Source organism: Chiloscyllium plagiosum, unplaced genomic scaffold (assembly GCF_037043375.1).
Source record: "Chiloscyllium plagiosum isolate Xiang-an unplaced genomic scaffold, Cpla_swu_hap1 HiC_scaffold_43, whole genome shotgun sequence".
NCBI classification, from domain to species: domain Eukaryota; kingdom Metazoa; phylum Chordata; class Chondrichthyes; order Orectolobiformes; family Hemiscylliidae; genus Chiloscyllium; species Chiloscyllium plagiosum.
In genome coordinates, this window is record NW_028270181.1 from 17,859,876 (window position 1) to 17,886,543 (window position 26,668).

At 37.7% G+C, this 26,668-nt stretch overlaps 1 protein-coding gene and 1 long non-coding RNA gene across 12 annotated transcripts in view; one reads left to right on the forward strand and one right to left on the reverse strand.

Annotated features, from left to right (window-relative positions):
* LOC122541855 (adenosine kinase-like) overlaps positions 1–26,668 on the forward strand; it is a 266,202-nt gene that overhangs the window by 217,326 nt on the left and 22,208 nt on the right. For all 8 annotated transcript variants that reach the window (XM_043678926.2, XM_043678928.2, XM_043678923.2 and 5 more), the window contains 2 exons: positions 3,449–3,484; positions 6,082–6,196. In XM_043678926.2, coding sequence (XP_043534861.1) covers positions 3,449–3,484; positions 6,082–6,196 — 151 coding nt within the window. The remainder of the gene's footprint in view (positions 1–3,448; positions 3,485–6,081; positions 6,197–26,668) is intronic.
* The window catches only part of LOC148137441 (uncharacterized), a 249,878-nt gene that overhangs the window by 180,712 nt on the left and 42,498 nt on the right, over positions 1–26,668 (reverse strand). The window lies entirely within an intron of this gene.

Below are 26,668 nucleotides of genomic sequence, written 5' to 3' on the forward strand. Positions count from 1 at the left end.
AGCTACCTAAATTTGTTTGGGCCTGCAATGTTATTAGAAGTTCACCATCTAAGTAATAGCTTGATGATGCCAAGTTGTTCTCGCGTATCTGAACTGAAATCCTTCTGTCATGGTTTTGCCCATTCGTTCTGTAGATGTCACTTTGTTGTTTTATGCTGTGTCAATATGTGTGGCTCTTTATTGTGTTATCTAATTCCTTAGTAATTATCGTGTGTACTTAAGGCCCTAGCACAGATCCTTTGGGATAGAAGTCACTTTCGTCCAATTCAAACGTACAGGTCTCAGTCCCTACTCTCTCACCTACTACCTGTTACCCTCTAGCCAGGTCAATCATTTGCCTTTACGTCCATGAGCTTTAATTGGGACTAATATTTCTTATGTGGAATTTTTTTCAAAGCTTTCTGGAAGTCAGTACAAACAACTTACACTACCTCCAAGTTCCCCTTAAAGTCACCCATCATCCTGACTTGGAAATGTCTATCATCCCTTCTCCATCACTGACTTGAACTTCTGGAACTCCCTACCTAACAACACAATGGGATTACTATCACTACACAGACAGCAAAAGTCCAAGAATGCACCTCACCACCATCTTTTCTAACAAGTCAGGATGGAGGTTAAGTATTGGCCTTGCCAAAGATATTCCTGTCACAACTAATTAAAAGCATCCTTCAACATCCTGCCCACTACTTCAACTAATTTCTTAAAAATTGGACATCACCTTCCCTTTTAAAATGCATGTTGGTTTTCTAATCAGCTAAAAGTTTTCCAAATGTTCAGGCTTTCAGTCCTTTAATTATAGATTCCAAAGTATTCCCCAACACAGATGTTTTACTAATTAGTCTATAAATTCTTTGTTTCTCTATACTTCTCTTAAATATTGGCATTACATTTACAAGTTTCCAATCTAAGGGGTCAATTTCTGAACTGAGAGAACTTTGGAAAATATTGGATAAAAATCTGCAATGTCCTCAACTACTTCCTTGACAATCTTGGGATTTGTCCATGTTTAATGTCATTAGTTTTTCTAATGTACTTTTCTTGCTAGTGTTAATTGTGTGAGTTCCAATCCATGATTCATTATTAATTTCCTTAGAATGTTAAGTACGTCATCCTATTCATGTATTGTGGAGACTGCAAGAAAGTGTTGGTTTAACAATCTCCCATTTCCTTACTTTCATTTGTAGTATTACTTACATTTTAGAGTAATACAGCACGGAAACAGACTCTTTGGTCCAACTGATCCACGCTGACCAGATATCCTAATAAATCTAGTCCCATTTGCCAGCATTCAGCCCATATCTCTCTCAATTCTTCCTATTCATATATCTATCCGCATGCCTTTTTAAATGTTGTCATTATACTAGCCTCCACTATTTCCTCTGACAGCTCATTCCATACATGCACCCCATATTACCCTTCCTACTTTAACTTATAAAACAAGAAATCTGTTTTGTTAATCTTGATACCTTATGGAAGTTTTCTCAATTTTCAGCTCAAATAATGGTAAATATACCTTTAGGGTCTGATAGTGATGACGTTATAATTACCTTCAACGATGAAAACCTGATAGTCTCAGCAATCACTTTTCCATGAAAGTACGTTCTGGTGTGAATTAGGCCACTGCAATTTCATTTGGGTTTATAAACTTGCACAGAATTTTGGCTTCAGTTTTCATACACTGTAAACTGAGTTCTTCATGAGCCAGCTATCTCTGGAAATCGCAATTTTTGCGAAGATTTTTAGCTTAGGTTGAGTTGTAAGTTTGCTCGCTGAGCTGGAAGTTTATTTTCAGATGTTTCGTCACCATACTAGGTAATACCATCAGTGAGCCTCCAGTGAAGTGCTGGTGTTTTGTCCTGCTTTCTATTTATGTGCCTTGGTTTCTTAGGGTGATATCATTTCCAGTTCTTTTTCTCAGAGGATGGTAGATGGGGTCCAAGTCAATGTGTTTATTCCGGTTAGAATGCCACGTTTCAAGGAATTCTCATGAGTGTCTCTGTTTAGCTTGTCCTAGGATGGATGTGTTGTCCCAGTCAAAGTGTTGTCCTTTGTCTGTAAGTATGCCAGTGATAGCGGGTCATGTCATTTTGTGGCTGGTTAATGTTTATGTATCCTGGTGGCCAGGTTTCTGCCTGTTTGGCCAATATAGTGTTTGTTACAGACCTTGCATGGTATTTTGTAAATGGCATTTGTTTTGCTGGTTGTTTGTATAGGGTCTTTTAGGTTCATTAGCTGCTGTTTACGTGTGTTGGTAGGTTTGTGGGCTACCATGATGTCAAGAGCTATGAGTAGTCTGGAAGTCATTTCAGAGATGTCTTTGGTGTAGGGTAAAGTGGCTCGAGGTTCTGGCCGCGGTAGAGTCTGCTTGTTTGGGTTTGTTGAGAAAATCGGCGGACTATGTTTATTGGGTATCCGTTCTTCTTGAATATGCTGTATAGGTATTTTTCTTCTACTCTTCATCATTCCTGCGTGCTACAGTATGTTGTTGCTCATTGAAATAATGCCCTGATGCAGCTCTTTTTGTGAGCGCTGGGATGATTGCTTCTGTAATTCAGTATTGTTCCGTATGCGTTGTTTTCCTGTAGATGCTAGCTTGAAGTTCCCCAATGGCTGTTCGCTCCACTGTCCATGCTGGAAATCTGAAACAGAAATTGCTGGAGGAACTCAGCATCTCTGGCATCACCTGGCGAGACACCAGAGTTTGTTTCACATCCAACTACTCTCCTTCAGGACACAGTATATTTTTTCTGAAGCAGAGTCACTGGACTTGAAACATTAACTCTATTTTGTGTCCAAAGGTGCTGCCAGACCAGCTAGGTTTCCAGAGCAATTGACGTTTGTGGTAATTATTTTTTCAGTCCAGGATTTTGTTCATTTCACAAAGTTTCTTCCCATCTCGAGACCAAATCCACAGTTTTTTATTTCCTAACATCATTATTTAAATGTTTCAAATATTTGAGAGAACTTTAGATCACTTTTCTGGAGTTTGAGCTAAGTTTTAAATATTTCTCCTAGAGCAAAAGTCTAAATCCTGATTTAGATGCCAAAACACAGGAATTACGAAATGGGACTGTGTCGGGCATTGTTAGAACTGTTAAACTCAATCATGGTTTCAGCGTTATACTGAGTTGAGTCTTCATGTAAACGTTGACATATGCTAACCTGGTCAAACTTATATACCAGTCAGTATGCCCTGAGGGATCTGTGCAGTTGGGAAAAAAATTGTATTCTGATTTAATAATGTAATCTGTATTTTATTTAAACCATTTTTGAAAGAAACGAAATACTTAAAACGAAAGAAACAGACCTTTTACTGTGGCTGAGCAGTGGAGCACTTGTTAAATTAATTGGCTTCAATAAATAGTGCCTCAGTATACCTAGATTGTAGTGTTATTTTCGGCAATCTTGACAGCACTTTATAATTAACTGCTCATTTCTTTTGCAGGAGGCTGCCACTTTTGCTAGAGAGCAAGGCTTTGAGGTGAGTTGACCCTCGGTTGCGCACTAAACAGATCCTAAAGGATTTTGCTGATAATGAAGTTCTTTGGACAGTGATTGATGTGCTATTATACTCTCCAGTCCTTGCAGTTGTTACTATGGTTACCTGGCAGCCATCCTGATTTCTTTGTTCTGCCAGCATGATGTATGACGCACTGTGCTAGGCCTGTACCCAACATCTCCTACAGATGTTATTCACAGAATTTTGAAAAGGCTCTTGGGAAGTTAAGAGGTTGGGCACTGGTTCAGGCTTCCCTTGCAGATAAGGTGTCTGTCATTTCAACTATTAAATAGCAACATCTTCCACTTAATCTTATTGTGTAAAGGTTCTTTTGCAGCATGAGCAGTCGGCAGACTGTAGCGGAAGTAAATTAATACCAATGACTCACTTCCTACTTGAAAGGAGCCTGAAAAGCTGAAAATGGTTCTCTAAGAATACACAAAAGCATTTTCAAGGCTTAATGTTGTGAAGTGAGACAGATAGCTTTTTTGGTAGTTATTTGGAGTGAAATCATTCAGTGGTGTGAATTTTGTTTGACACTCTGGGCATTAATCTGAATAAAGCCCTTATTATTGCTACATTCAACCACAGGTAACAAAGCATATGCTATAATGAATTTGATTAGCTAGGGGCCGAATGTAAAATAAACAACACATGATTAGTGACTGTCTGATAAATTACTATTGTTCATGATTGAGAAGTGGACTGAAAATAATTTAACAATATACAATCTTCTGATCTATTCCACTCACACAAACAGATCACAGGTGAACATTGATTTTAGTTTTGCAATATTAAACTACTCTCCTAAAAATTCATAGCTGAAATATATTCATTTATCATATTTTCATGTTTTAAAAGCTGAAGTCATACTATTTATGTAATAATTGTCACTTTAAAATACCCCTTACAGTCACTTTCTTCATATGTTACTTTCCTCATACATTTTACGTTAATTAGAAACATGCACATCTGGAGATGTTTTCTAATTTTATTGTACAATGGTTCCTGTCCATGATGCTGCCTTTGGGAATGATACTTTTAAAAATAAGTGTGTTTGTGGCTTCTCTGTCCAGTATATGTTGCATGTTTGAAAGTTACATTGAAGAATTGGTGTATTCAGCAGGTTATTATTATTATTGCTATACATACATAAGATTTGAAGCATTTGCTGTTATAAAAATATTGATCTTTTCTTGTTATGTATAATAATTAAATCCATAGTCACTCAACTAAGTACAGTTCTATACGAAAGTACACATTTTGCAGCTAATGCCGTATCAAACACCAGTTGTCTCAAATCATCTGCTTCAGGTGGAAAATACCAGTTGACATTTGTCGTATGTCAGATAGCTGTGATGCTTGGCTGCTAAAAATTGGCTCAAACGCTTTGGTTAACTATATAAAACTAATTCAAGATCACAGAAAAACATATTATGACAAATTGTTTTATAGGATTATTGATTCATGTGTCACATTTATTACTTGCAGGCTTTTACACTCCTGCTGAAAGAAGCAATCTAATAGAATAAATGAGTGGATTATTTCCAGAAATCCTGCAACAGTGTTAAAATTAAATTAAAATTTTTGTTTAAACATATGCTCCACAATATCTTTGTCATTTCAGTTTTGGTCGTTTCAACAGTAAATATTTAACAGTCTGCCACCTTGTCAATTGATAGAGCCCAGGATTTAATCCTCCCTCAATTATTATTTGAATTTGGCATCCACATTGAGGACACTTTGTAAAAGAGTCCTGTCTCCTGATAGGAGAAAAAAAATCTCAATGTAAGATCCTGTCCTTAAATTAAAACAAGTTTCTAGTTTTTTTTTAATGCAGGCCATATCGGAAGGAAAATTATGCTTTGAAGGTAGGCAGCACTGTGGCTCAGTGGTTAGCACTACTGCCTCACAGCTCCACGGACCCGGGTTTGATTTCTACTTCGGGTGACTGTCTGTGTGGAGTTTGCATGTTCTCCTCGTGTCTGTGTGGATTTCATTCGGGTGGTCCGGTTTCGTCCCAGAGTCCAAAGATGTCCAAAGACTGGCCATCATGTGCAGGAATATGCAGGTTAGGTGCATTAGCCTTAGGAAGTACAGGGTGATAAGATCAGGGGATGGGTCTGGGTGGGATATTCTTGGGAGAATCGGTGTGGACTGGTTGGGCCAAATGGCCTCTTTCCCCACTGTGGGTATTCTGTGGTGTAAGAGGAAAATAGAAGAATACTTAGGAAAAAAAGCAAAGCAAATGATCAATGATAAATGGATAATTGGGCAGCATCTCATTTCATAAATTGCTCAGGCAACTTGATGGTAAAATAATATTCACTATTTTTCCAAGCAACAGAAATTACCTTTTAAAATATGCTTGTCATGAAAAGAGAACTGCTAATTTATGAAATCGTGAATTGTATGCATGCAGTATATATTCCTGTTAAATCTCTTGGTTAGCACATTAATGTATACTATTTGTATTTGCAGTACACTAACTGTTATAGTATATAAAGACCAAATTAAGTTCTTAAATTAGTCCAAATGTGCTTGCATAAAATGATTACAATTTGCTTTTCTGCCAATAGACAGAAGATATTAAAGAAATTGCCAAGAAAGCACAAAGTTTGCCAAAAGTGAATGAAAAGCGACAACGTGTTATAGTTTTCACACAAGGCAAAGAAGACACTATTATGGCCACAGGTAAACCTGATGGTGGTAAATAATGCTTCCATAATGTACTGTTGTTTGTTACTCCTGAGCAAAATGTTCAATTTTTGGGTTAACTTCCTGTCACAAGAATATTACATGTGAAGTGGAAAGAAACAGGAATGAGGCAGTGTCAAACACAGTAACAAAAGCAAAAATGATTAATGTTTAAAGAATTGCAGTGCCTCAGGAGAAGCTTTGTTTTTGAATAGAAATGGAACTCTATTGCTTCAATCTTTTTTTAATTCACAACAGCAAAATGGATGTCAATAATAAAATGGAATTAGAGATTTTCTTTTCCCAAAGGCACCTTTCTAATACTGCATGATCCTTCATTTTGTCTGTAATTCATACATGCGTAGGGGTGCAATCATTCTCTTGGCTCAAAGTGTCATGTTAAGTCATTTAATAATGATTAAGGACATAAAAATGCTTGGCCCATAGGGCAAATCTCAAAAGAGATGCCAATTTACTCATTTTTTTTACATTTTACTTCAGACTTCCTTGCCTGCTGGCATTAAACCGTTTAATGAACACACTAAGAAGAGAGTTGTCTTTAATTTAGCATTTAGTGACACCACAGAACCACACAGGGCATAACTAACACACTTATTAAACCACTAATTAGGCTGATTGTGCTCTGAGCTTTACAGTGTAAATGGCTAGTAAATGATCACTGGAAAAGTTGAAGGATTTATGTGTATGAAATAAAATGCTTTTCTTTTGTACAGCTTAACAATGCCAAATTATTAAACTATAACAAAATGTCATTTATGCCTTTTTGCTGAAGTGCATGTAACATAATTTCTAAATATTAGAGTAATCAAGATTTGTTCAAATAGAGCACATGTCAGTTATTTGATGGACATCAAGACAGCAAATACTCTTTTCTACATCAGATTAATTTTGGTGGTATATTTGACAGGCATTGAATGTACATATAATTGTTAACTTTTTCTTTTCACATTGAAATCATTTACTAGTTTGTTAAATTTTATATTGTAACTTGTGATTCATAATGAAGTATATTTTATTGTGATATGTTTCTGTGAGCCATACAAACGAGCTCAAGTTTTGATCAAAGGCTGTGTTGAACTAATTATTACATGAAATACGCTTCACAGAAATGGGTCTATTTGCCCACTGAACGCATGCTGCCATTTTCCACCATTTGACCTTCCTCCCGCCCTTCTCATTTAACTCTTAGCATAATAATCTTCTGTTCTCTTCTTCCTCATATGCTTCACCAACCGCCCTTTGAATACATGCATTCTATTCACCTTAACCATTCTCTGTGATAATGAGTTCCACATTCTCAGTGCCGTCTGGGAAAATACTTTTTCTTAAGAATCCCCATTTAATTTATTGGAGACTACCTTCCTTGGTAGCCTCTAGTTTTTGGTTTCCCCACAAATGAAAATACACTTTCTGTTCTATTCTTGAAGTTCATACCACACCCCTTGAGAGAGATTGGGAACTTTGTTCATTTTTTTTTCTTGCTTCCAGTCACCATCCAGTTGTATCTCAAGTGGATGTTTTGGAGAAAATAGCTGTTACACTGTTGCTGCTTTCACAGCCAAACTATCCTGATGACAGCAGTTGTTGTGGCTATGTTCACTGAGCTGGGAATTTGGTTTTCAGACATTTTGTCCCCTTTCTAGGTGACATCCTCAGTGCTGTGGAGCCTTGAGAGAAGTGCTGCTGTACTGTGTTGATTGGAATTTTTTTGGTTTTGTTCCCGCTGCTTCCAGTTGGCTATTGCTGTACACTCACTCAGTGTTATATCTATACCCAAACCCATGCCAATAAACAGACTGTTTTCAGATTCAGAAAGGTAAAATAGGAGGAAAAAGTATGTTCAAGGGCTCAGGAAGGATCCAGGTTACTTTTTATTTTAATGAAATCAACAGTGATTAGATGATTGAATTCTACCTTCTACTTCATACATTTGCACAAAATGCATAATAACTGTATAAGTGTGGGCATTTAGAGAAGCGTATGAAAATCTTATGGTTTCTTAATAATTTTTCATTTGAATCATAGGTGGCAAGAGATTTTTGAACTTAATTGCATTAAATGCAAAGGGATCAAAGTCCCAGTTTGCCAGGTATTACAAGTCCTGTGAAAATATTGACCATTTATTTGGGATATTATTTCACAGATATATGTCATGCACCAGACTAGGACTCACCCCAAAGTATAGTAAGGACCCTTACTTATGTTTATTTCAAGACAAGTATAAAGCCCTGTGTTCCAGATGTAATATGATTGGTCTACCTCTTCGGCTTTAAACAAAACACACTTTATTCTTAGAACAGTTAAAATATAAATGAAAAGAACTGACATAACTTCAAATACCTTAAAAGATAATATATGATTTAACCACCAATCATCAACTGTTCCAATATAGGCAGCATCCTATAAACATACACTGGCAAGAAAATTTAACAAAACTGGTATTATTCTCATGTGCTGTCTTTTCACACTAGCAGACAAAAGTGAGAACTGCAGATGCTGGAGATGCAGCAGAGCGAGAACTCTAGCTGTTCCACTGTAGCAAGCAGAAACCCCCTCACTAACTGAAAGCTAAACTAAATCCTTCCTGGGTCTCTTGAGCCCTGACCCCACCAACTCATCCTTGTTTTGTCTAATTTAAAAATATATATAACCCAGGGATAACTCCAAGCTGTTAACATTTGACTGTCTGAGGGAGACATTCTACACCACTGTGGAAACTCTTCTCTGCAAGAGAAAGGATTGAACATGCCTCTCTTAGCAATACAGTACAGTCACACCTATTGTCATTAGGTACTTTGAGCAAATATTGATTATTCATGCATGAGCATTAATGGTATGTGTTGAAAAGTTATCTAACTGCATAGGAATTGAACAGGGTAAAATCATACACCTAATTTATTTAATTATACACATGTAACAGGAGTTATTTGATCAAAAGCACTAATGAAATCCAGTTTTCCCATCACCAATCTAAGGGTATCTTGGCCATATTGAGTAAGATGTTTGTGAAAGAAATTGCAATTTAGGAATCACAGATGCAAAGGATAAAAAGAAACATCTTCATTCTTGTGTGTCGAAAGAAGCGGGGAGCTAGTTGATGCATTGTTGTTGATTTTCCATCCTTCTCACGATTTGGGAAAATTTAAGTCAGATTGAAAAATTGTGAATGCAGCTCTTTTATTCAAAAAGTCGAAACAGAAAGCATGAAAAACTACGAATCCGTCATCTAAACATTTTCCATAGGGAGATGTTAAAGGTACATGTATGATATCAAAACAGGACAATCATGATTAGCCAAGTCTTGGAATTCTTTAAAGAATAACGAATAAAGGGGAACTGGGAGATGTACTATATTTTGATTGAGAGCAGGTATTTGATAAGGTGCAGTATCAAAGCTTACTGTAGAAAATGAGAGTTCGTGGCTTATCAGCATGGATAGAAGATTAGCTAGCTAACAGGAAACAGGATCGTTTTCTGGTTGGCAAAATTCAAACTGATGATATACCACAAGGATCTGTATTGTCCTTTTAGTAATTTGTACAAACAACTTGAAGGGGTTGAAGGTATGGTTGCTTCCTTTGCAGGTGGCTCCAGGACAGATAGAAAAGTAAGTTGTGAGGTGAATATAAGGACGCTGCAGAGGGATATAGATTTTAATGAATGGGCAAACATTTGGTAAATGATATATAAAGTGGGAAAATATGGAATTGCTTTTATTTTCTTCCTGCCAAAATGGGCATATTATCTAAATGGTGAGAGATTGCAGAGTAGTGAAATGCAAAGAGATCTTGTGACCTACTGCATGAATCTCCAGAGATTAGTTTGCAGGTACACTTAGTACAAGCTGACCGCGGTATCCGCAGGATTGTTATCACAGTTTCAGTTACCTGCGGTTTACCATGGCCTGAACAAAATATCGGGAATGTTCTGGGACCTGGGGCTAGCAGGAAAGTAAATTTCCCATTTAAATGAATGGGTTCACTTCTAACTCCGGTTTTGGGCTTCTGTGGTAGGTCTTGGAATGTATCCCCGCAGGTGAGATTGCTGTAATTCAGAAAGCTGATAGAATGTTAAATTTTAGATTGAGTTAGAGAATTGAGTATACGATTTGAGTTATGCTTGAGCTATGCAGGACATTGGTGAGGCCATGTCTGGAGTATTGTATCAAATATTGGTCTTATTTAAGAAAGAATGGAAGTGCATTGGAAGTGTTTCAGAGACTAATACCTGGATTGGGCTGTCAAGTAAAAACAAGTACTGTGGATGCCGGAGAAATGAAATAAAGACAGTGTGCTTGTGAAACTCAGCAGGTCTGGCAGCATCTGAGGAGAGAGAAACAGAATTAATGTTTCAGGGCCAACATGACTGCCTAAGATCAATGACTGTTAGGTTACCCCTCAAACTCTTTTCAAGAGAAAAGAGACCCAATTGATCAATCCTTTCCTGATTTGTATGTCGATAGTTTAATGTCATCAGTCTATGACACCTCCCTATTCTATACCAAAGCATACCAAGGCATTTGGATGTGTTACAAAGGACAAGAACCAGGAGCAAGAGTAAGCAATTTTGCCTCAAGCCAATTCCACCATTCAGCTAGATCCTGGCTGATCATCTGCCTCAATGCATTATCCTGTACATTATCCCCATAAGATTTAACATTTTTAATTTCCACAACTCCATCCACGTCTTGAATGTGCTCAATGACTGAACCTACACAGTTCTCTTGGATAGAGGATTTCAAAATGGAAAAAAATCCTCCTCGTCTTTATCCTAAATGTCCAGCTTTTTCTGTAACATTCTAAAATGGTTCTCTTGTACAAGTTCCCCAGCCAGTCACAACCTTCCCTGTAAATTTTCTGTCAAGTGTTTGTTTCTCGCTGGTTTATTTCATATTTACTTTTCATTTATCAGTTTCTTCCTTCTCTTCAATTAATTGTTAAATATTTGCCACTTTTCCCCAGACACTTTTAAAATGTATGGATACAATCCATCCAGATCATGGCAATTTATCCTCTTGAGTTTGTTTAGTCTAGTCCATTTTATGTGTATATCCCTTTTGAGTTTAAATTCCCTTATCTCATTGCTGAAATCTCATGGCTTACTTTTTCGAGGTGGCTTGAATTCCATTGTCCTTCAAAGAAAGAGCTTGGCAAGTTCCTGAGAGCAGATAATAATTGAAATTTGAGTCAACAAGCAAGTGGAGGATGGGAATAATAATAGAAAAATATCACAGTCCCCCTAGCAAAAGGAATAATAGCATCGATAATATGCAGAAGTATAATTGTATCATAATGAGTAACCTCAATTCCGTGAAATATAAACTGGGAATTTGTTTTAATGGAAATAATGTTTCACAAGCATGTTCCACCCAATACAATATTTCCACCCAATACAATTAAAATTTTGCTGCGATTCTGCGAACAAATACAGTTAAACATCTGGAAAAATTAGGAAATCTTTTTCTGTTGTCTTCAATTATGTCTATTTCACCAACCTTGCTCAGTTATACAGAAAAATGACATGCAATTTTTTTAATGCTTCATTGCGCAGCTTCAGTACCATTATCCAGCAGATACTTTTAGGTCCTGGTCAAGCTGGTGAACCTGTTACCATTGTACAGATATATAATGAAAGCTATGAATAAAAAATGGCAGTCTGACTGAAACCAAGATTATCTGGCAATCAGTACTGCTTAAGGATCTGGAAAAAAACTTGATTTCCGAAGGACACGCTGTAAAGGAATGTCGGGAGCCAAAGATATTAAGCTGCATGCGACCTAAAGCTTTAGTTTTGGGAAAAGTTCAAGCTTTTGTTCTGGAGTAATTGCGGTATTGAATCTGCAAGGAGAATATATCAACGAATGTAAGCCATACAAGAAGTTCCAAATTTTAAAAATCAAATTAAAAGGTAGCATAATCTGTCCAGAACAATCTCACAGCTGACAAGGGTGAGAACATATCATTTACTTTGTTACTGCTCTTCCTAAACTCCAGATGGAGTTTAATTCCGATAAATGCGAGGTGCTGCATTTTGGAAAAGCAAATCTTAGCAGGACTTATACACTTAATGGTAAGGTCCTAGGGAGTGTTGCTGGACAAAGATCTTGGAGTGCAGTTTCATAGCTCCTTGAAAGTGGAGTCGCAGGTAGATAGGATAGTGAAGAAGGCGTTTGGTATGCTTTCCTTTATTGGTCAGAGTATTGAGTACAGGAGTTGGGAGGTCATGTTGCGGCTGTACAGGACATTGATTAGGCCACTGTTGGAATATTGCGAGCAATTCTGGTCTCCTTCCTATCGGAAAGATGTTGTGAAACATGAAAGGGTTCAGAAAAGATTTACAAGGATGTTGCCAGGGTTGGAGGATTTGAGTTGTAAGGAGAGGCTGAACAGGCTGGGGCTGTTTTCCCTGGAGCGTCGGAGGCTGAGGAGTGACCTTATAGAGGTTTACAAATTTATGAGGGGCATGGATAGGGTAAATAGACAAAGTCTTTTCCCTGGGGTCAGGGAGTCCAGAACTAGAGGGCATAGGTTTATGATGAGAGAGGAAAGATATAAAAGAGACCTTAGGGGCAACTTTTTCACGCAGAGGGTGGTATGAGTATGGAATGAGCTGATAGAGGAAGTGGTGGAGGCTAGTACAATTGCAACATTTAAAAGGCATTTGGATGGGTATATGAATAGGAAGGGTTTGGAGGAATATGGGCTGGGTGCTGGCAGGTGGGACTAGATTGGGTTGGGATATCTGGTCGGCATGGACGGGTTGGACCGAAGGGTCTGTTTCCATGCTGTACACCTCTATGACTCTAAATGATGCATTCTCATCCACTTATCTCCAAGTACCTACCAATACAGTTTTGGAAGGGCGAAACTTGGCCCACTTTCAAAAAAGACCTTTCGTAAATGTTTTCTAATTTCTCAAGACAGTTGAGCAGAAGTAATTGGTTATTCTCATCTCCAACTCGCAGCACCAGCTCCTCAATACCACCTGCTCTCAGAAGATTGTCAGGTACATTTTGGAAGACTCAGAATTGAGCTATGTCCACCAGGAAAACATCACAATTGATGAGAACCATTAAAAATACCATTTGTATTCCTATTACCTACATATCTCCAAAATGAATAATGACAGTAACGAAGAGATACATGTTTATGTATATATATTTAAAAACTATGTGTCTCACCGGATCTTCCACAAATACTGGTGAAACCTAGTTACCCTAGTCGTAATTTTATATTTCATTAGCAAGCAATGAGGAAGCCAAATGCTGTGCTGTCCTTCATAGCAAGAGACTTCGAGTACAGCAATAAGGAAGCTTTGCTTCAGCTGTACAGTGCCTTGGTGATACCACACATGGAATATTGTATGCAGTTTTGGTCTCCTTACGAAAGAAAATAAATACTTGCCATAGAAGGAATATAACAAAGATTCATCAGACTACTACCTAGGATAGCAGATTTGTCATATGAGGAGAGATTGGGTCGACTGGGTCTATATTCATGGGGTTTAGAAGAATGAGAGAGGATCCCAACTAAAAACACAAGGATTGGAAAGACTGGATGCAGCAATTATGTTTCCTGAGGAGATGGGTGAATTGGGGTGGCAGTAAAAGACGTCATGATGAGAAATTACGACTGAGGTAGGAATCCCAATTTACTGGGCTAAGTTCACTGCAAAATAATCCCTGCCTTTTCCCAATCCATCACGGAAGTTTTTTTTAAGTTGCATCAAACTACCTGAAATCCTGAATTTAGCTTCCTAACACATGAAAAGAAAATGCTCATCAGGCTTCTCTACTTACCAGAAAAAAAACTATTTGTTGCCAACAGATTATTTTTAACCAATGGCAGAAAAAAAACATTATTGACTTAACTCTTTATAACTTAAATTCCATCCCTTTGGATTGCCTCTCTCATATACAGTCAAATACCCACAAAGACAGGCAAAATGTTAAACCTAAAAGGTGGAAAAAGAAAAATGATCAGCAGAAGTCAGTTTAATTGCATCTAACCAGACCACAGGAATTGATGAGCTTTTTTCTTTTAGTTTCTTCTAATTCCTTTTAGTTCTTTGCTGATGTCACAATGTTGTTTTCATGCCAATGCTTCAGGAAAAAGTAACATTGTCTATACAACTCAGTGCCTCACTCCTCCAGTAGTTCCAGTAAAAGTGCAAATATCTCTAATCATTGTCTCCTTGGTATCTTTTCCCGTTTTTACTCCACAATCCAAAGAAAAGTGAGCTTTACAATGGTGAATCTGTGGAATTCTCTACCAAAGGCTGTGGAGGCAAAGTCACTGAATATATTTAAGAAAGAAGTAGATTTCTCAATGCTAAAAGTGTCAAGGGGTCTTGGGAGAGAATGGGAGCATGACATTAAGATCAAAAATCAGCCATGATCATGTTGAATGACTATGTGGACTTTTTCATCCAAATGGTCTTCTCCTCCTGTTTTTTGTATTTTAATGTTTCTATCAATCTTGCAGTACTTCCCAAAATATTTATTGAGTTGTCAGTTTCTTTATGAAAGTCCATCATGGTGCTTCCTCCAATTCTGTATGCATAAAGTACCTTTTATCCACATTAAAAGTGTCATTCTAAGCTTGTTCACAACACATCATGAACACTGTATGGTTCACCATTTTACTCAACTATATCTTTCTTTCTATAATCTGCAAAATCAATACATTGCAATTGATGCCCAACAAAGAGGAAATTGAAGCTTTTATTTCTCGAGTAATTAGAGCGTGAAATGCTTTTAGCCTGTTCTGGATGTAAGTTTGCTCACTGAGCTGGAAGGTTCGTTATCAGAAGTCTCATCACCATACTAGGTAACATCAGTGAGCCTCCGGTGAAGCACTGGTGGTATGGCCTGCTTTTTAAAATGTGTTTAGGTTTCCTGGGATTGTTAATGTCATTTCCTGTGGTGATGTTATTTCCTATTCTTTTTCTTAGGGGATTGTAAATGGTATCCAAGTCAATGTGTTTGTTGATAGAGTTTTGGTTGGAGTGCCATGCTTTTAGGAATGCTTACGCGTCTCTGTTCGGTTTGTCCTAGGATGCATGTGTTGTCCCAGTCAAAGTAGTGTCTTTCCTCATCTGTATGTAAAGATACCAGTGAGAGTGGGTCATGTCTCAAAAGCCACTTTGACTGGGACAACACACCCATCGAAGGACAAGCCAAACAGAGACAGCGCAAGAATTCCTTGAAGCATGGCACTCTAATTGGAACTCTCAACAAACACATTGACTTGGATCCCATTTACTACCACCTGAGAAAAAGAACAGGAAATGACATCACCAACCCAAGGAAAACTAAACACATCAATAAAAAAGTGGGCCATACCACCAGTGCTTCACTGGAGGCTCACTGATGATGTTACATAGTGTGATGACAAAACGAATCTTCTCGCTCAGCGAGCAAACTTACATCCAGAACCTCAACCTGAGCTACAAATCTTCTCAAAATTCACTTTTAGCCTATTATATAATTTTATACAGTGGGTTAAGTACTTTTAAAAGGACTTGATATAGGATATAAATGAAAATAAGATTCAAGGACATAACTCCAACAAAGGCCGAGAATTGATACATTTACAACAGGCTATATTGTTGCCTTATATACTGTATTTTTCAATGTCTCCAGATCAGAAGTTGACTGAAACTGCTTTGAGTGTGTTTCTTAACAGGACTTTGCAAAATGCATATCAAGATTTTACTGACCTCTGGTGAATCCTGTTCTTTTCTCAGTGGTGATTTGCACCAATTAAAAAGAGAATTTTCAGACCCGTTTTCTCCAGGGCTACTGCCATACTCACAATAAGAAGCCATGGTTACATTGTCTCTAGGGACCAATCAGCAGTAATTAATTCCAATAATTTAGGCATAATCCTGTGTATCACTCACGACACTGAAAAATTGGTATGGTCACCTAATTGCTCAAAATGAAGATTCTATTATTCTGATGGATCATAGCCAGAAGTAGCCTTTATAGGAAATAAATGTTGCAGTTGTTTGCTTGAAATGTTACAAGATTTAAGCATTTTCTGGTTGCCAGTTTCCCCATATTTGGCTGCATAGGAAGCTTCTTTGTATACTTAATAGCAGTAATTCCATTTGATTTTTCCTTGTTGTCTGGAATGCTATTTGAAGTGTAATAAAGAGATTGCAGTTGCCTATAAGTGACAAGAGTTAAAATGAAACATTGTCTGAACATATTTTAAAAGTTCTTTACAATAGCAATATCTTTAGAGAGAGAACAATAAATAATAGCACAGTTCAAATTTAATTCCTATTACATTTTTAAAAATCCCATTGTGTAAAGTACTGCTACAATTCCAGTACTTCTCCAAATAACTCCGGTAAAGTACTGAATGCAGAGGAGTATACTTGATTTTCCTAAACTTTTCCTTTGAATCTCAAAGTAGAAAAGGCAGTTAACAATGTTTTTTAAGGATCTTCTGTGAAACTCAAAAGCATAGAATAAAAGGACAAGAGATTTTTTAATGCCATAGGGAGGTATTGATGTTGAGGATTTAATGCAACAGGAATGGTCCAGAGGGTTAATGGGAAATTAGTGGATTGAGAAACCATGTAATGTTCCATTTTCTGGACCTAAGCTGGCAAAAGAAAAGGAGGAATTGAGAACTGATATTGATCTCTGACTGAATCAAGCAGTCATATAAGAAAATTTAATGTTATAGACCAGAATTGACACTGACGTTGAAGTAATCTGGGTAGTGAGCAATATGGAAATGCTAACAGGCCCATTGTATTGCGAGTCCTTTAAGTCTAAATGTACGGCCTTTGTATTTATGAAATATGGATGCTTTTGATGTGTACGTACCAAGACTTGGGTGGAGTTTCCTGGTTATTAAATTATAATAGGTTATTTTGCATAGAAACTTTTCCCAGTTATAATGTAAAAGTATATTTTCGCTCTTACACAATGTATGTATAAACATCTATGTATAAACATTGCTGAACCCAGTTGCTGGTAATGAGCTGGGAATGCAGATTAACTGCACAGCCTGTTTTGAGAAATTAAGTTGTGTTTTGAGTTGACCAGCATCCCAGGCAAAACTAAGAAGGCAGTTTAATCTCATTTTGTTCTTAAAATAAAGCCACACTGGTAAACTGCTTGTGTCTAGTTTATATTGACATTTGTTTTGAATGCATAAATGTAGTTTGAGCATTCTTTCTCTCATGTTATTTTGAAATCCAAAATATAATAGAACTATGGCATAAAATTTCACTGAGAGGATTTAACAAATACCTGCCACTTCACAGAGATATATTGCAGCTATTCCCTATGACCCGCAAGAGAGGCTAGTCATAGAGTCATACAGCACAGAAACAGAGCAGTCGGTCCATTTCACACTGACCATACTCCCAAACTAAACCCGTCCCACCTGCCTGCGCTTGGTCCATATCATTCAACCTTTCATATTCATGAACTTACCCAAATGTCTTTTAAATGTTATAACTGTACCTGCATCCACCACTTCCTCTGGCAATTCATTACACACACGGAGCACTCTGTTTCTAAAAAAAAAAAAAATTCCCTCGTTTCCTTTTTAAATCTATCTTCTCTCACCTTAAAAATATGACCCCTAGTCTTGAACTCCCTTATCATAGGGAAAAGACACTTGTCATTCACCTTATCTATGCCCCTCGTGACCTTCTTAAACCTCTAAGGTCACCCCTCAACCTTCTATGTTCCAGTGAAAACGTCCCAGCCTTTTCAGGCTATTTTTATATCTCAAATCCTCCATTTCCAGCAACATCCTGGTAAATCTTTTGTGAAACCTCTCCAGTTTAATAATATCCTTCCAATAACAGTGCAACCAGAACTGCATACAATACTTCAGAAGCAGCCTCACCAACATCCTGTAAAACCTCACGTCTGTTTGCTACTGCTAATTAATATTTTACCACTTAAACATCTCATTATTGGCAATGTGTTGGGGACAGCATTATTTTGCCAGCTGCCATATTTTTTGATTTTTGTTCTCATGAGAACACATTTATTTTAATTTTTTTTCATTCATTGACTTGAACTTACGAGGTTAAGTTAATTGCTTGTGATTTTTCTAATACCAAGTGAAGTCATTGGTTGAATGATTGGAGTTGGGATTTGTTCATAGTGAACTTCAGATCGCCGAGACAGCAGATATGACTTCATGCATATCTCTATTCCATAGCAAAGTAATGAAAATATGGTGTGTTTTTTGCATTTGCTTCGATTTTTTGTTTAAAACAAAAGTATTCTGAAGTAGGATGGAAATGTTTTTGCCTTGACTGTGCCATTAGATTGCAAGCAGTTAATTTCTAAAGCTCGTCCAAATAATTACTGAATTACAGTTAAATTAACTCCTTTTGAATGTACAAAATTACCGTAATATTTTTGAAAATCTAATACAGAAGACAAGTTACACATATATATTTACTTTGCTTAGAACAAAACTAATTGGTTACAGTGATCAACCATGAATCCATTTATGGTTTACTATGTTGGACATTCTTCTTAGTCATGTTTAGCTCAAATTATACTCCCAGATACCTGGAAGGAGTTCATGTCCTGTGGGAAATTATGTTTCCCGAGATTAAAAGTAGAGAAAACTACATTCTAATACAGGATGTATTTTTAAGTGAAGATTGCATTATGAAATGCAAGTACCATGTGAGGATAGAGAAGTTGTTTCAATATTAATCATAGAGGAATCAGGTTATCATGAACTGGTTCTTTTTGCCAGTATAAGAAAATTTAGGTAGACTCTGTTATTAAGAGGAAAAGATGCTTTTTAACTATAAAAAGAAATTATGTTTATAGTGTATAATTTTAACCAGTTAACCTGCAAATAGGATAGATCCAGAACACTTTTTTTTATCGTCCAAGCAAAATGCTTTCTCTCTAATAGTTGTATACCCGGAAGCGGTGTCACGCATCTTGACACAGCTGTTTCCTTATTTTTATTGTTAATCATGTCAGTGGAAGCAGCCTGCGGAACACTACGCGATGTTGTAAGAGCTATCCAGGGTATTATGCATCATTAAGCATTAAAACCATACACTGCAAGTCCATTTATGTTTACTGTGTTTTTCATCTTTGGCTTCTGTCCTATACTGTGATGGGCAAGGTGTGCAGACAGTCAGCTTCTCAACGTGTGCACCTATCTTGTGCCTTAACTGATGATTAAACATGCAAGTGTAGTGCAATTTGATTCATGTTCTGATTTCATTTCTCCCTCCTATTCTGAGGAATCATGTCCCCCTACTGACTGGCAAATGTGAGAAAGTTGTCCAGTGAGAAATCCTGTACTGTCTAACCAAATCAAACTATATGGCAACTATATGGAACGATTTCTGTACCTTTTGCACAAATACATGTATAATTTTAATTTTGAATTGTGGCCAATTTGAGGAGATTGCTCAGGTTCTGTGCATATGTGAACATTTTTATTTTATTGCCTGTTTTGTAATCACAGTAGAGGGAGTAAGATGAAGCATTTTTGTGTTGCTTGACAAATAAGATTTGTTGCTTTCCTTTTCTACTGCACAGGTATTCTGCAGTCTGAGTACCAGCTGTGGCCCTGATATGTGTCTGCTATGACACTGGGACAATTTTAAACCAGACCTCCTAATCTTATTTCTGTTCCTGTTGTCATTTACAACTTGAACTTGCCAGGACATGCAAGTTAAGGCATTGTTTGTTGAAATTCATTTGAAATGAATCCTCTGAGAAAAATACAATGGCAAAAATGGAATCACAAAGTTCTCTGTTCAAATGCAGTCTGTTGCACTGCTGTTAACTCGAAACCTAGTGATTTTATCCTTTTGTATCATATGTGTCCTTTTGTGCTTTTGCAGCCAGGTATGAAATCCCTACATGCTTGTGCCCCAGCTGTGAAATCTCATGCTTGGTAGCAAAGTTCCAAACCTTGTCCCCTGACACAATGTGTAAATAATCCTTCATAATACTGCTATTCACCAAACCACTGAACATTTTAAAATGAACTGCTTGTACTTCCAATATGAAAATGAAAATGAACTTAAATCTGGTTCTGAAATCACACAGATTATATTTTAAGTTAACTGGGAATTAGGGATCATCGTACTTAAGTCATAAAAAGTTAGAGCTACTGAACATGCTCTCAATGGCTACTCCATTGCTGCTCTTTATCTTGAGGTGTTCGCCATTCAAAACAGAAATGATACTTTCATTTCATTGAACATTGCTAAGAACCTATGTGGAGTATTGCATTCAGTTACTTCAAGGAATATTTGATATGTAATTCAAAGACACATGTATCTTTCCTCAGGTAACTGAAACGTAGTATTCCAGATGGGGTCTGACCAAGGTTCTCTGCAACTGAACCATTAATTTCCTTGGTTTTGAAATGCAGTCCTCTTCTGGTCAAGGCCACCATTAGAATAGCATTTCTGGTTATATTTTATACTTCTTGGTATGACCAGCTTCTGGGTGAGATTCCCTATTTTGTGGCAATTCTGGATGGAATACCCAAAATCAATAAGCTCCAGGGTGCTGAAGGGTGAACAGACACCAAATCATTATTCACCTGCCCCTTCAGTTGGGCATACAAGATTAATTTAAAAAGAATCTATTCCTTTGTGGATACCGTTCTCCCAGACTAAAGGACTTTGTTTTAAACAGAATCAATTTAACCAGACTTTGAGTTAATAAAAGAGAATTTAGTCATTACTAATACTGAGAAGAAATAACACAACAAATGCACACACAAGGTTGGAATAAGAAATTAGCCCCCAAAAAATTTAAAACAAAAATGTACAGACTAGTCTTTCATCACTCATGAAGAGCAGATAGTAAAACATTGTAGCTGTTTAAGTGCGGTATTGGCATTAATTATTCTACAACAGATTTGGTGATTTTTGGCTTTGCAAGTTGATTGAAATAGACTTTTCCCTTTACTTACCAGCACAGCAGGGGTTTTTAAATGGCTGATCACAAAGGTGTGACCTTATAGAGCCTCAGGTCACATGCACATACAGACCATGCTTGAAGCTCACTTTTAAACCCCATTTTGTATATGTTCCTGAAAGGCTAAAACATAAACATGCCTGCAAGAGATGGCCTCCTGCTGAGAAGCATATAGTGTAGTTAGCTTTTCATTATCTTTTCCCTTTCAGCCTTTTTAAAAAAGTTTCCTTGACTCTATGCAGGTGTGCATTCCAGAAACCAGCTCCAGACAGCCACTGAATTTGCATCTACAGTCATCTTCTGACTGTATCTCCTTTTCTTCAACAAAAGAAATGTTGCAGTTGCAAGTTTAATTTATCTATAGGTAATCATTGATTATGATTCATGATCATGGGATTGTGCACTAATTTTCCACAATTAATGAACAAGCATACCTCAATTCCAGGTAACTGAACACACAAAAACATAAAAACAAGGAGCAGAAGTAGGCCATACAGTGCTTTGAGCCTGCTGTACCGTTCAGTAAGGCAGCCAATAGCTGGCCTTCTCCCTCAGCTGCACGCCCCTGCTCTATTCCCATACACATGAATTTCCTTGATGTCCAAAAATCTATTAGTTTTTACTTTGAATGTACTCAATGATTGAAACATCCATTGCCTTTTGGGAAGAGAATTCCAATGGCTCAACTCTTTCTGTAGAAAAAGAAAATCTCCTCATCTCAATCCTAATCCTCAATCTGGTTAGTCTTTGTCCTAGGACTATGACCCATCATTCTAGGCTGTCTGACTGGGGAAAATCTACCCTGTCAAACTGTTTAAGAATATTCTTTATTTCGGTGCCATCATCTGTCATTCTTTTAAGTTTTAGTACATATAAACATTGTCTATTTAATCTGCCCTCATTCTTGTCCCAATTACTGGACTGAACCTTTTTTCACTCCCTCTCAGGCAAGTGGATCTTGAGGTAAGGAATCAAAAGCTCCACATGTGGTCTCACTAAGGCCCTTTATAATTCCAATAAGATTTAACTATTATGTTCTGGTCACTTTGTGTAAACATTAACACGTTATTTGCCTAATACTAAACCAATGTACCTAGGATATTGGAAGTCTGAAATGAAAATGCTTAACAGGTCAGGCAGTATACATAGAGGTAGAAACAGAGTATTATTCAGGTCAAAGAACCTTCATCAAAACAGAATGCTCACTCAGGAGCATTTCCACCGCATTTTATTTTTACTCGGTCATATTAATTCTATCAGCATATTACCATTGTAATTTTCATATGAAGACATCTGAATCCCATTACATGCCAACGTTTACTAATTTGTCATCATTTTAATACCATTTTTCCTTTCCATTTTCTATTAGAGTCAGAGTCATGCAGCACCGAAACAGACCCTTTGGTCCAACTCATCTGCGCTAAGCAGACATCCCAATCTGACTAAATCCCATTTGCTAGGATTTAGCCCATATCCATCTCACCCCTTTCTATTTATATACCCATCCAGCTGCCTTTTGAATGTTGTAATTGTACTCGCCTCCACCACTTCCTCTGGCAGCTCATTCCATAGACACATGGCCCTCTGTGTGAAAATGTTGCCCTTAATATCCCTTTTTAAATGTTTCCCTCTCACTTTAAACCCATGTCACCTAGTTTTGGACCTCCCCCCGCAAACTTGGAAAAAGTCCTTGGCTAATCACCCTATCCTTGCCTCTCATAATCTTATAAATATCTATAAAGTCTCTGGAGCAACTTCCAATGCTCCAGAGAATAAAAGCCCCAGCCTATTCAGCCTCTGCCTATAACTTTAATCCTCCAGTCCCAGCAGCATCCTTATAAATGTTTTCAAAATCAAGCAGTCCTGAACAAATGGCATCACCGAAGAGCTATACTGCCACAACATGATGTCCCAACTCCTTTGCTCAACATTCTGACTAATGAATGCAACCATGCCAAACACCACCTCCGTCACCCTGTCTACCTGTGACTCCACTTTCAAGGAACTATGCACCTACAACCCTAGATCTCTTTGTTCAGCAACACTCACCAGGGCCCTACCATTGACTGGTTTGCCTTACCAAAATGTAACACCTGACATTTATCTAAATTAAACTCCATCTGCCCTCCTTGGCCTATTGGCCCATCTGATCAAGGTTCAAAACATTTTTCTACTGAAGTGGATAATTTCCATCTTGCACATTCTTCATATAATCTGTGTCTCCTCTTCAGCCTCTTTGTGGTGTCCTCAAAGCTTATTTGCCACCTAAATTTGTATCAATAGGACATATAGATCACAAATAGCTGATGTCAGACATTGGTTTTTACAACATACCATTTGGTCCAAGTAATTATGCTGTTTTCTGTTTGTGTACTGATTGTCAATCCAATATTTGCTCTAATGAGCCTTAATCTTGTGTCATAACTGTTTGTGTTGCATTTTTTCAAATATGGTTGCCCCTGATTGATTTCTTAAACATATTGTTTTTCTTAAAACTTTGCTAATGCTACCTAATCATTATTTTCCAAGTACCACGTTGAATCATCTCAAATAATTGATCCTAACATTTTTGCTCTTCCTAATGTCAAGCTAACTGGCCTGTAATTCCGTTTACTATCTCCCTCCTTTGATAAATAGTTACATGAACTGTATCTGTGGAATTAATCTCAGACGTTAGGTACAATGGAGACTAGGGGCAGCAATGTAACCCCTCAATTCCATTTTCACATGTTTAAAAGTGGATTGATAATGCATTGCTATAATTTCTAAAGCTTCATTGATATAGAGGTTGATAAATATTCAGAGGGCTCTGTCCTAGATTCAGTGTTGCATTTTATAGGGCACATTCAGACAAGGAAACTGTAGGTAGACAGTTGAACAGTCTCAGTCATGTCTTTATATTTCTGGTAGCACTTCCAAATAGAGAAGTTAGCGAGATTTGAAAATATTTGTAGCTCATGTTGAGATTCTGGATGCGAATTTGCTTGCTTAGGTGGAAGGCTTAGTTTCACCAAACTCGGTAACATCGTCAGTAAGCCTTTGGTGAAGAGCTGGTATTATGTTCCGCTTTCTATTTGTGTTTAGGTTTCTTTGGGTTGGTGATGTCATTTCTGGTTCTTTTTCTCAGAGGATAATAGAAGGGGTACAAATCGATGTGTTTGTTGATAGAGTTCAGTTGGAATGCCATGCTTCTAGGAATTCCCGTGCTGAGGAATTGTAATGGGGATCTTGAGTTCAGAAATGGAAGAGCCTCAGCTTTTGACCTTATCCAACAGGTTATGAGATACTTGCTCCCTATGTGGATGAGGAAAAGAGCTGTGGGGAGGATGAGTCAGCTGACCACGACACTATGGTGCAGAAGGCCATTGAAGAAGGGGAAGCAAAAAGACAAGTGGTCCTTACAGGAGGTTCTATAATTAGGGGGAATAGACAGTATCCTTTGCAAACTGGATCAGGAGTCCCGCATGGTGTGTTGCCTGCCCGGTGCAGGACAATCTCTGACCGGCTTGAAAGGATATTGGAGTGGGAGTCATAGAGATGTACAGCATGGAAACAAACCCTTCAGTCCAACCCGTCCATGCCGACCAGATATCCCAACCCAATCTAGTCCCACCTGCCAGCACCTGGCCCATATCCCTCCAAGCCCTTCCTATTCATATACCCATCCAAATGCCTTTTAAATGTTGCAATTGTACCAGCCTCCACCACTTCCTCTGGCAGCTCATTCCATACCTGTACCACCCTCTGTGTTGTGGCCCAGAGGGCAAGGCTAGGATGGAGGACCTGTTTGGGAATTATCAAGCACTAGGAATGAAATTAAAGGACAGTTTCTCAAGGGCCATAATCTCTGATTTACTACCTGAGCCACATGCAAATTGGCTTAGGGATAAGAAAATTAGGGAAGTAAACACATGGTTTAGGGGGTAGTATGGGAAAGATGGGTTCCATTTTGTGGGGAATTGGCATCAGTTTTGGAATAAGAAAATTAGAGAAGTAATCACGTGGTTAAGGGAGTGGTGTGGGAAAGAAGGGTTCCATTTCATGGGGAATTGTACCGATGGGACGGTCTCCACTTGAACTAATCTGGAACCAGTGTCCGAGCCAAAAAGATAAATAGAGTGGTCACTTGGACTTTAAACTAGTGAATCAGGAGCGGCAGGGCAAGGGAAATGACAGGAATGATGATAAATTAAAAGATAAGCAGCAGGCTAGCATGTGTGCAGAAGGGTTTAAGTTCAAGGCAGACTATGAAAGAAGGAAACAGGAAGGATAACTCGGGAGATATTATTAGAGATATTAGAAATCATGAGGATAAGAAAGCTAGCATAACCTGAATGCTCATAACATTTGTAACAAGGTTGATGAGTTAATGGCACAACTCATCGTGAATAAATATGATTTGGTAGCCGTTACAGAGATATGGTTACAAGATGGTCACGACTGGGAGTTAAATATCCAGGGGTACCAGACTATTCGGAAGGACAGGAAGGTAAGGTAGGTGGCGTAGCTTTGATATTCAAGGACAACATCAGGGAGGTGCTGAGAGATGATATAGGTTCTATGGGGAATAAGGTTGAATCCATTTGGGTGGAAATTAGAAATTCTAAGAAGGAAAAAGTCACTGATAGGTCTTAATCTATAGTGCACCAAATAATAATATTACATTAGGGTGGGCAATAAACAAAGATATAACTATTGCCTGTAAAAATGGTACGGCAATTATCAAGGGGCATTTTAATCTACATGTAGATTGGTTAAACCTGCTCAGGTAGGGTAGCCTTGAGGAGGGGTTTGTTGAGGGTAATATGATAGTTTTCTTGAACAGTATGTAATGGAACTTACAAGGGAGCAAGTTATCCTAGATCTGGTCCCGTGTAATGAGACAGGATGAGTAATGACCTCAGTTAGGGATCCTCTTGGAAGGAATGATCACAGTATGGTTGAATTTAGAATAGAGAGTGTGAAGATAAAATCCAATACCGGGATCCTGTGCTTAAACAAGGGAGACTACAATAGAATGAGGGAGTACTTGGCTAAAGGAGGCTGGAAACAAAGACTTTATGGTGGGACAATTGATGAGAAGTGGTGGACTTTAAGACAATTTTTCAAAGTGCTCAGTAAAAGTATATTCCGGTGAAAAGGAAGGACTGTAAGAAAAGGGGTAGTCTGCCATGGGTGTCTAAGGAAATAAGAGAGGCGATCAAATTAAAAGAAGGCATACAAAGTGGCCAAAAACAGCATGAAACTAAAAGATTGGGAAAACTTTAAAGGTCAGCCGAAAGCCACAAAAACAGCTATAAAGAAAAGTAAGGTAGAACATGAGAAAAACCTAGCACAGAATATAAAGACAGATAGCAAAGGTTTCTATAAATAAATAAATGAAAGAGAAAGGCCAAAAGTAAATGTTGGTCTTTCCAAGGATGAGAAGGGATATCTAGTTATGGGATATGATGAAATGGCCGAGGCATTGAACAGTTTTGTTTCATTCTTCA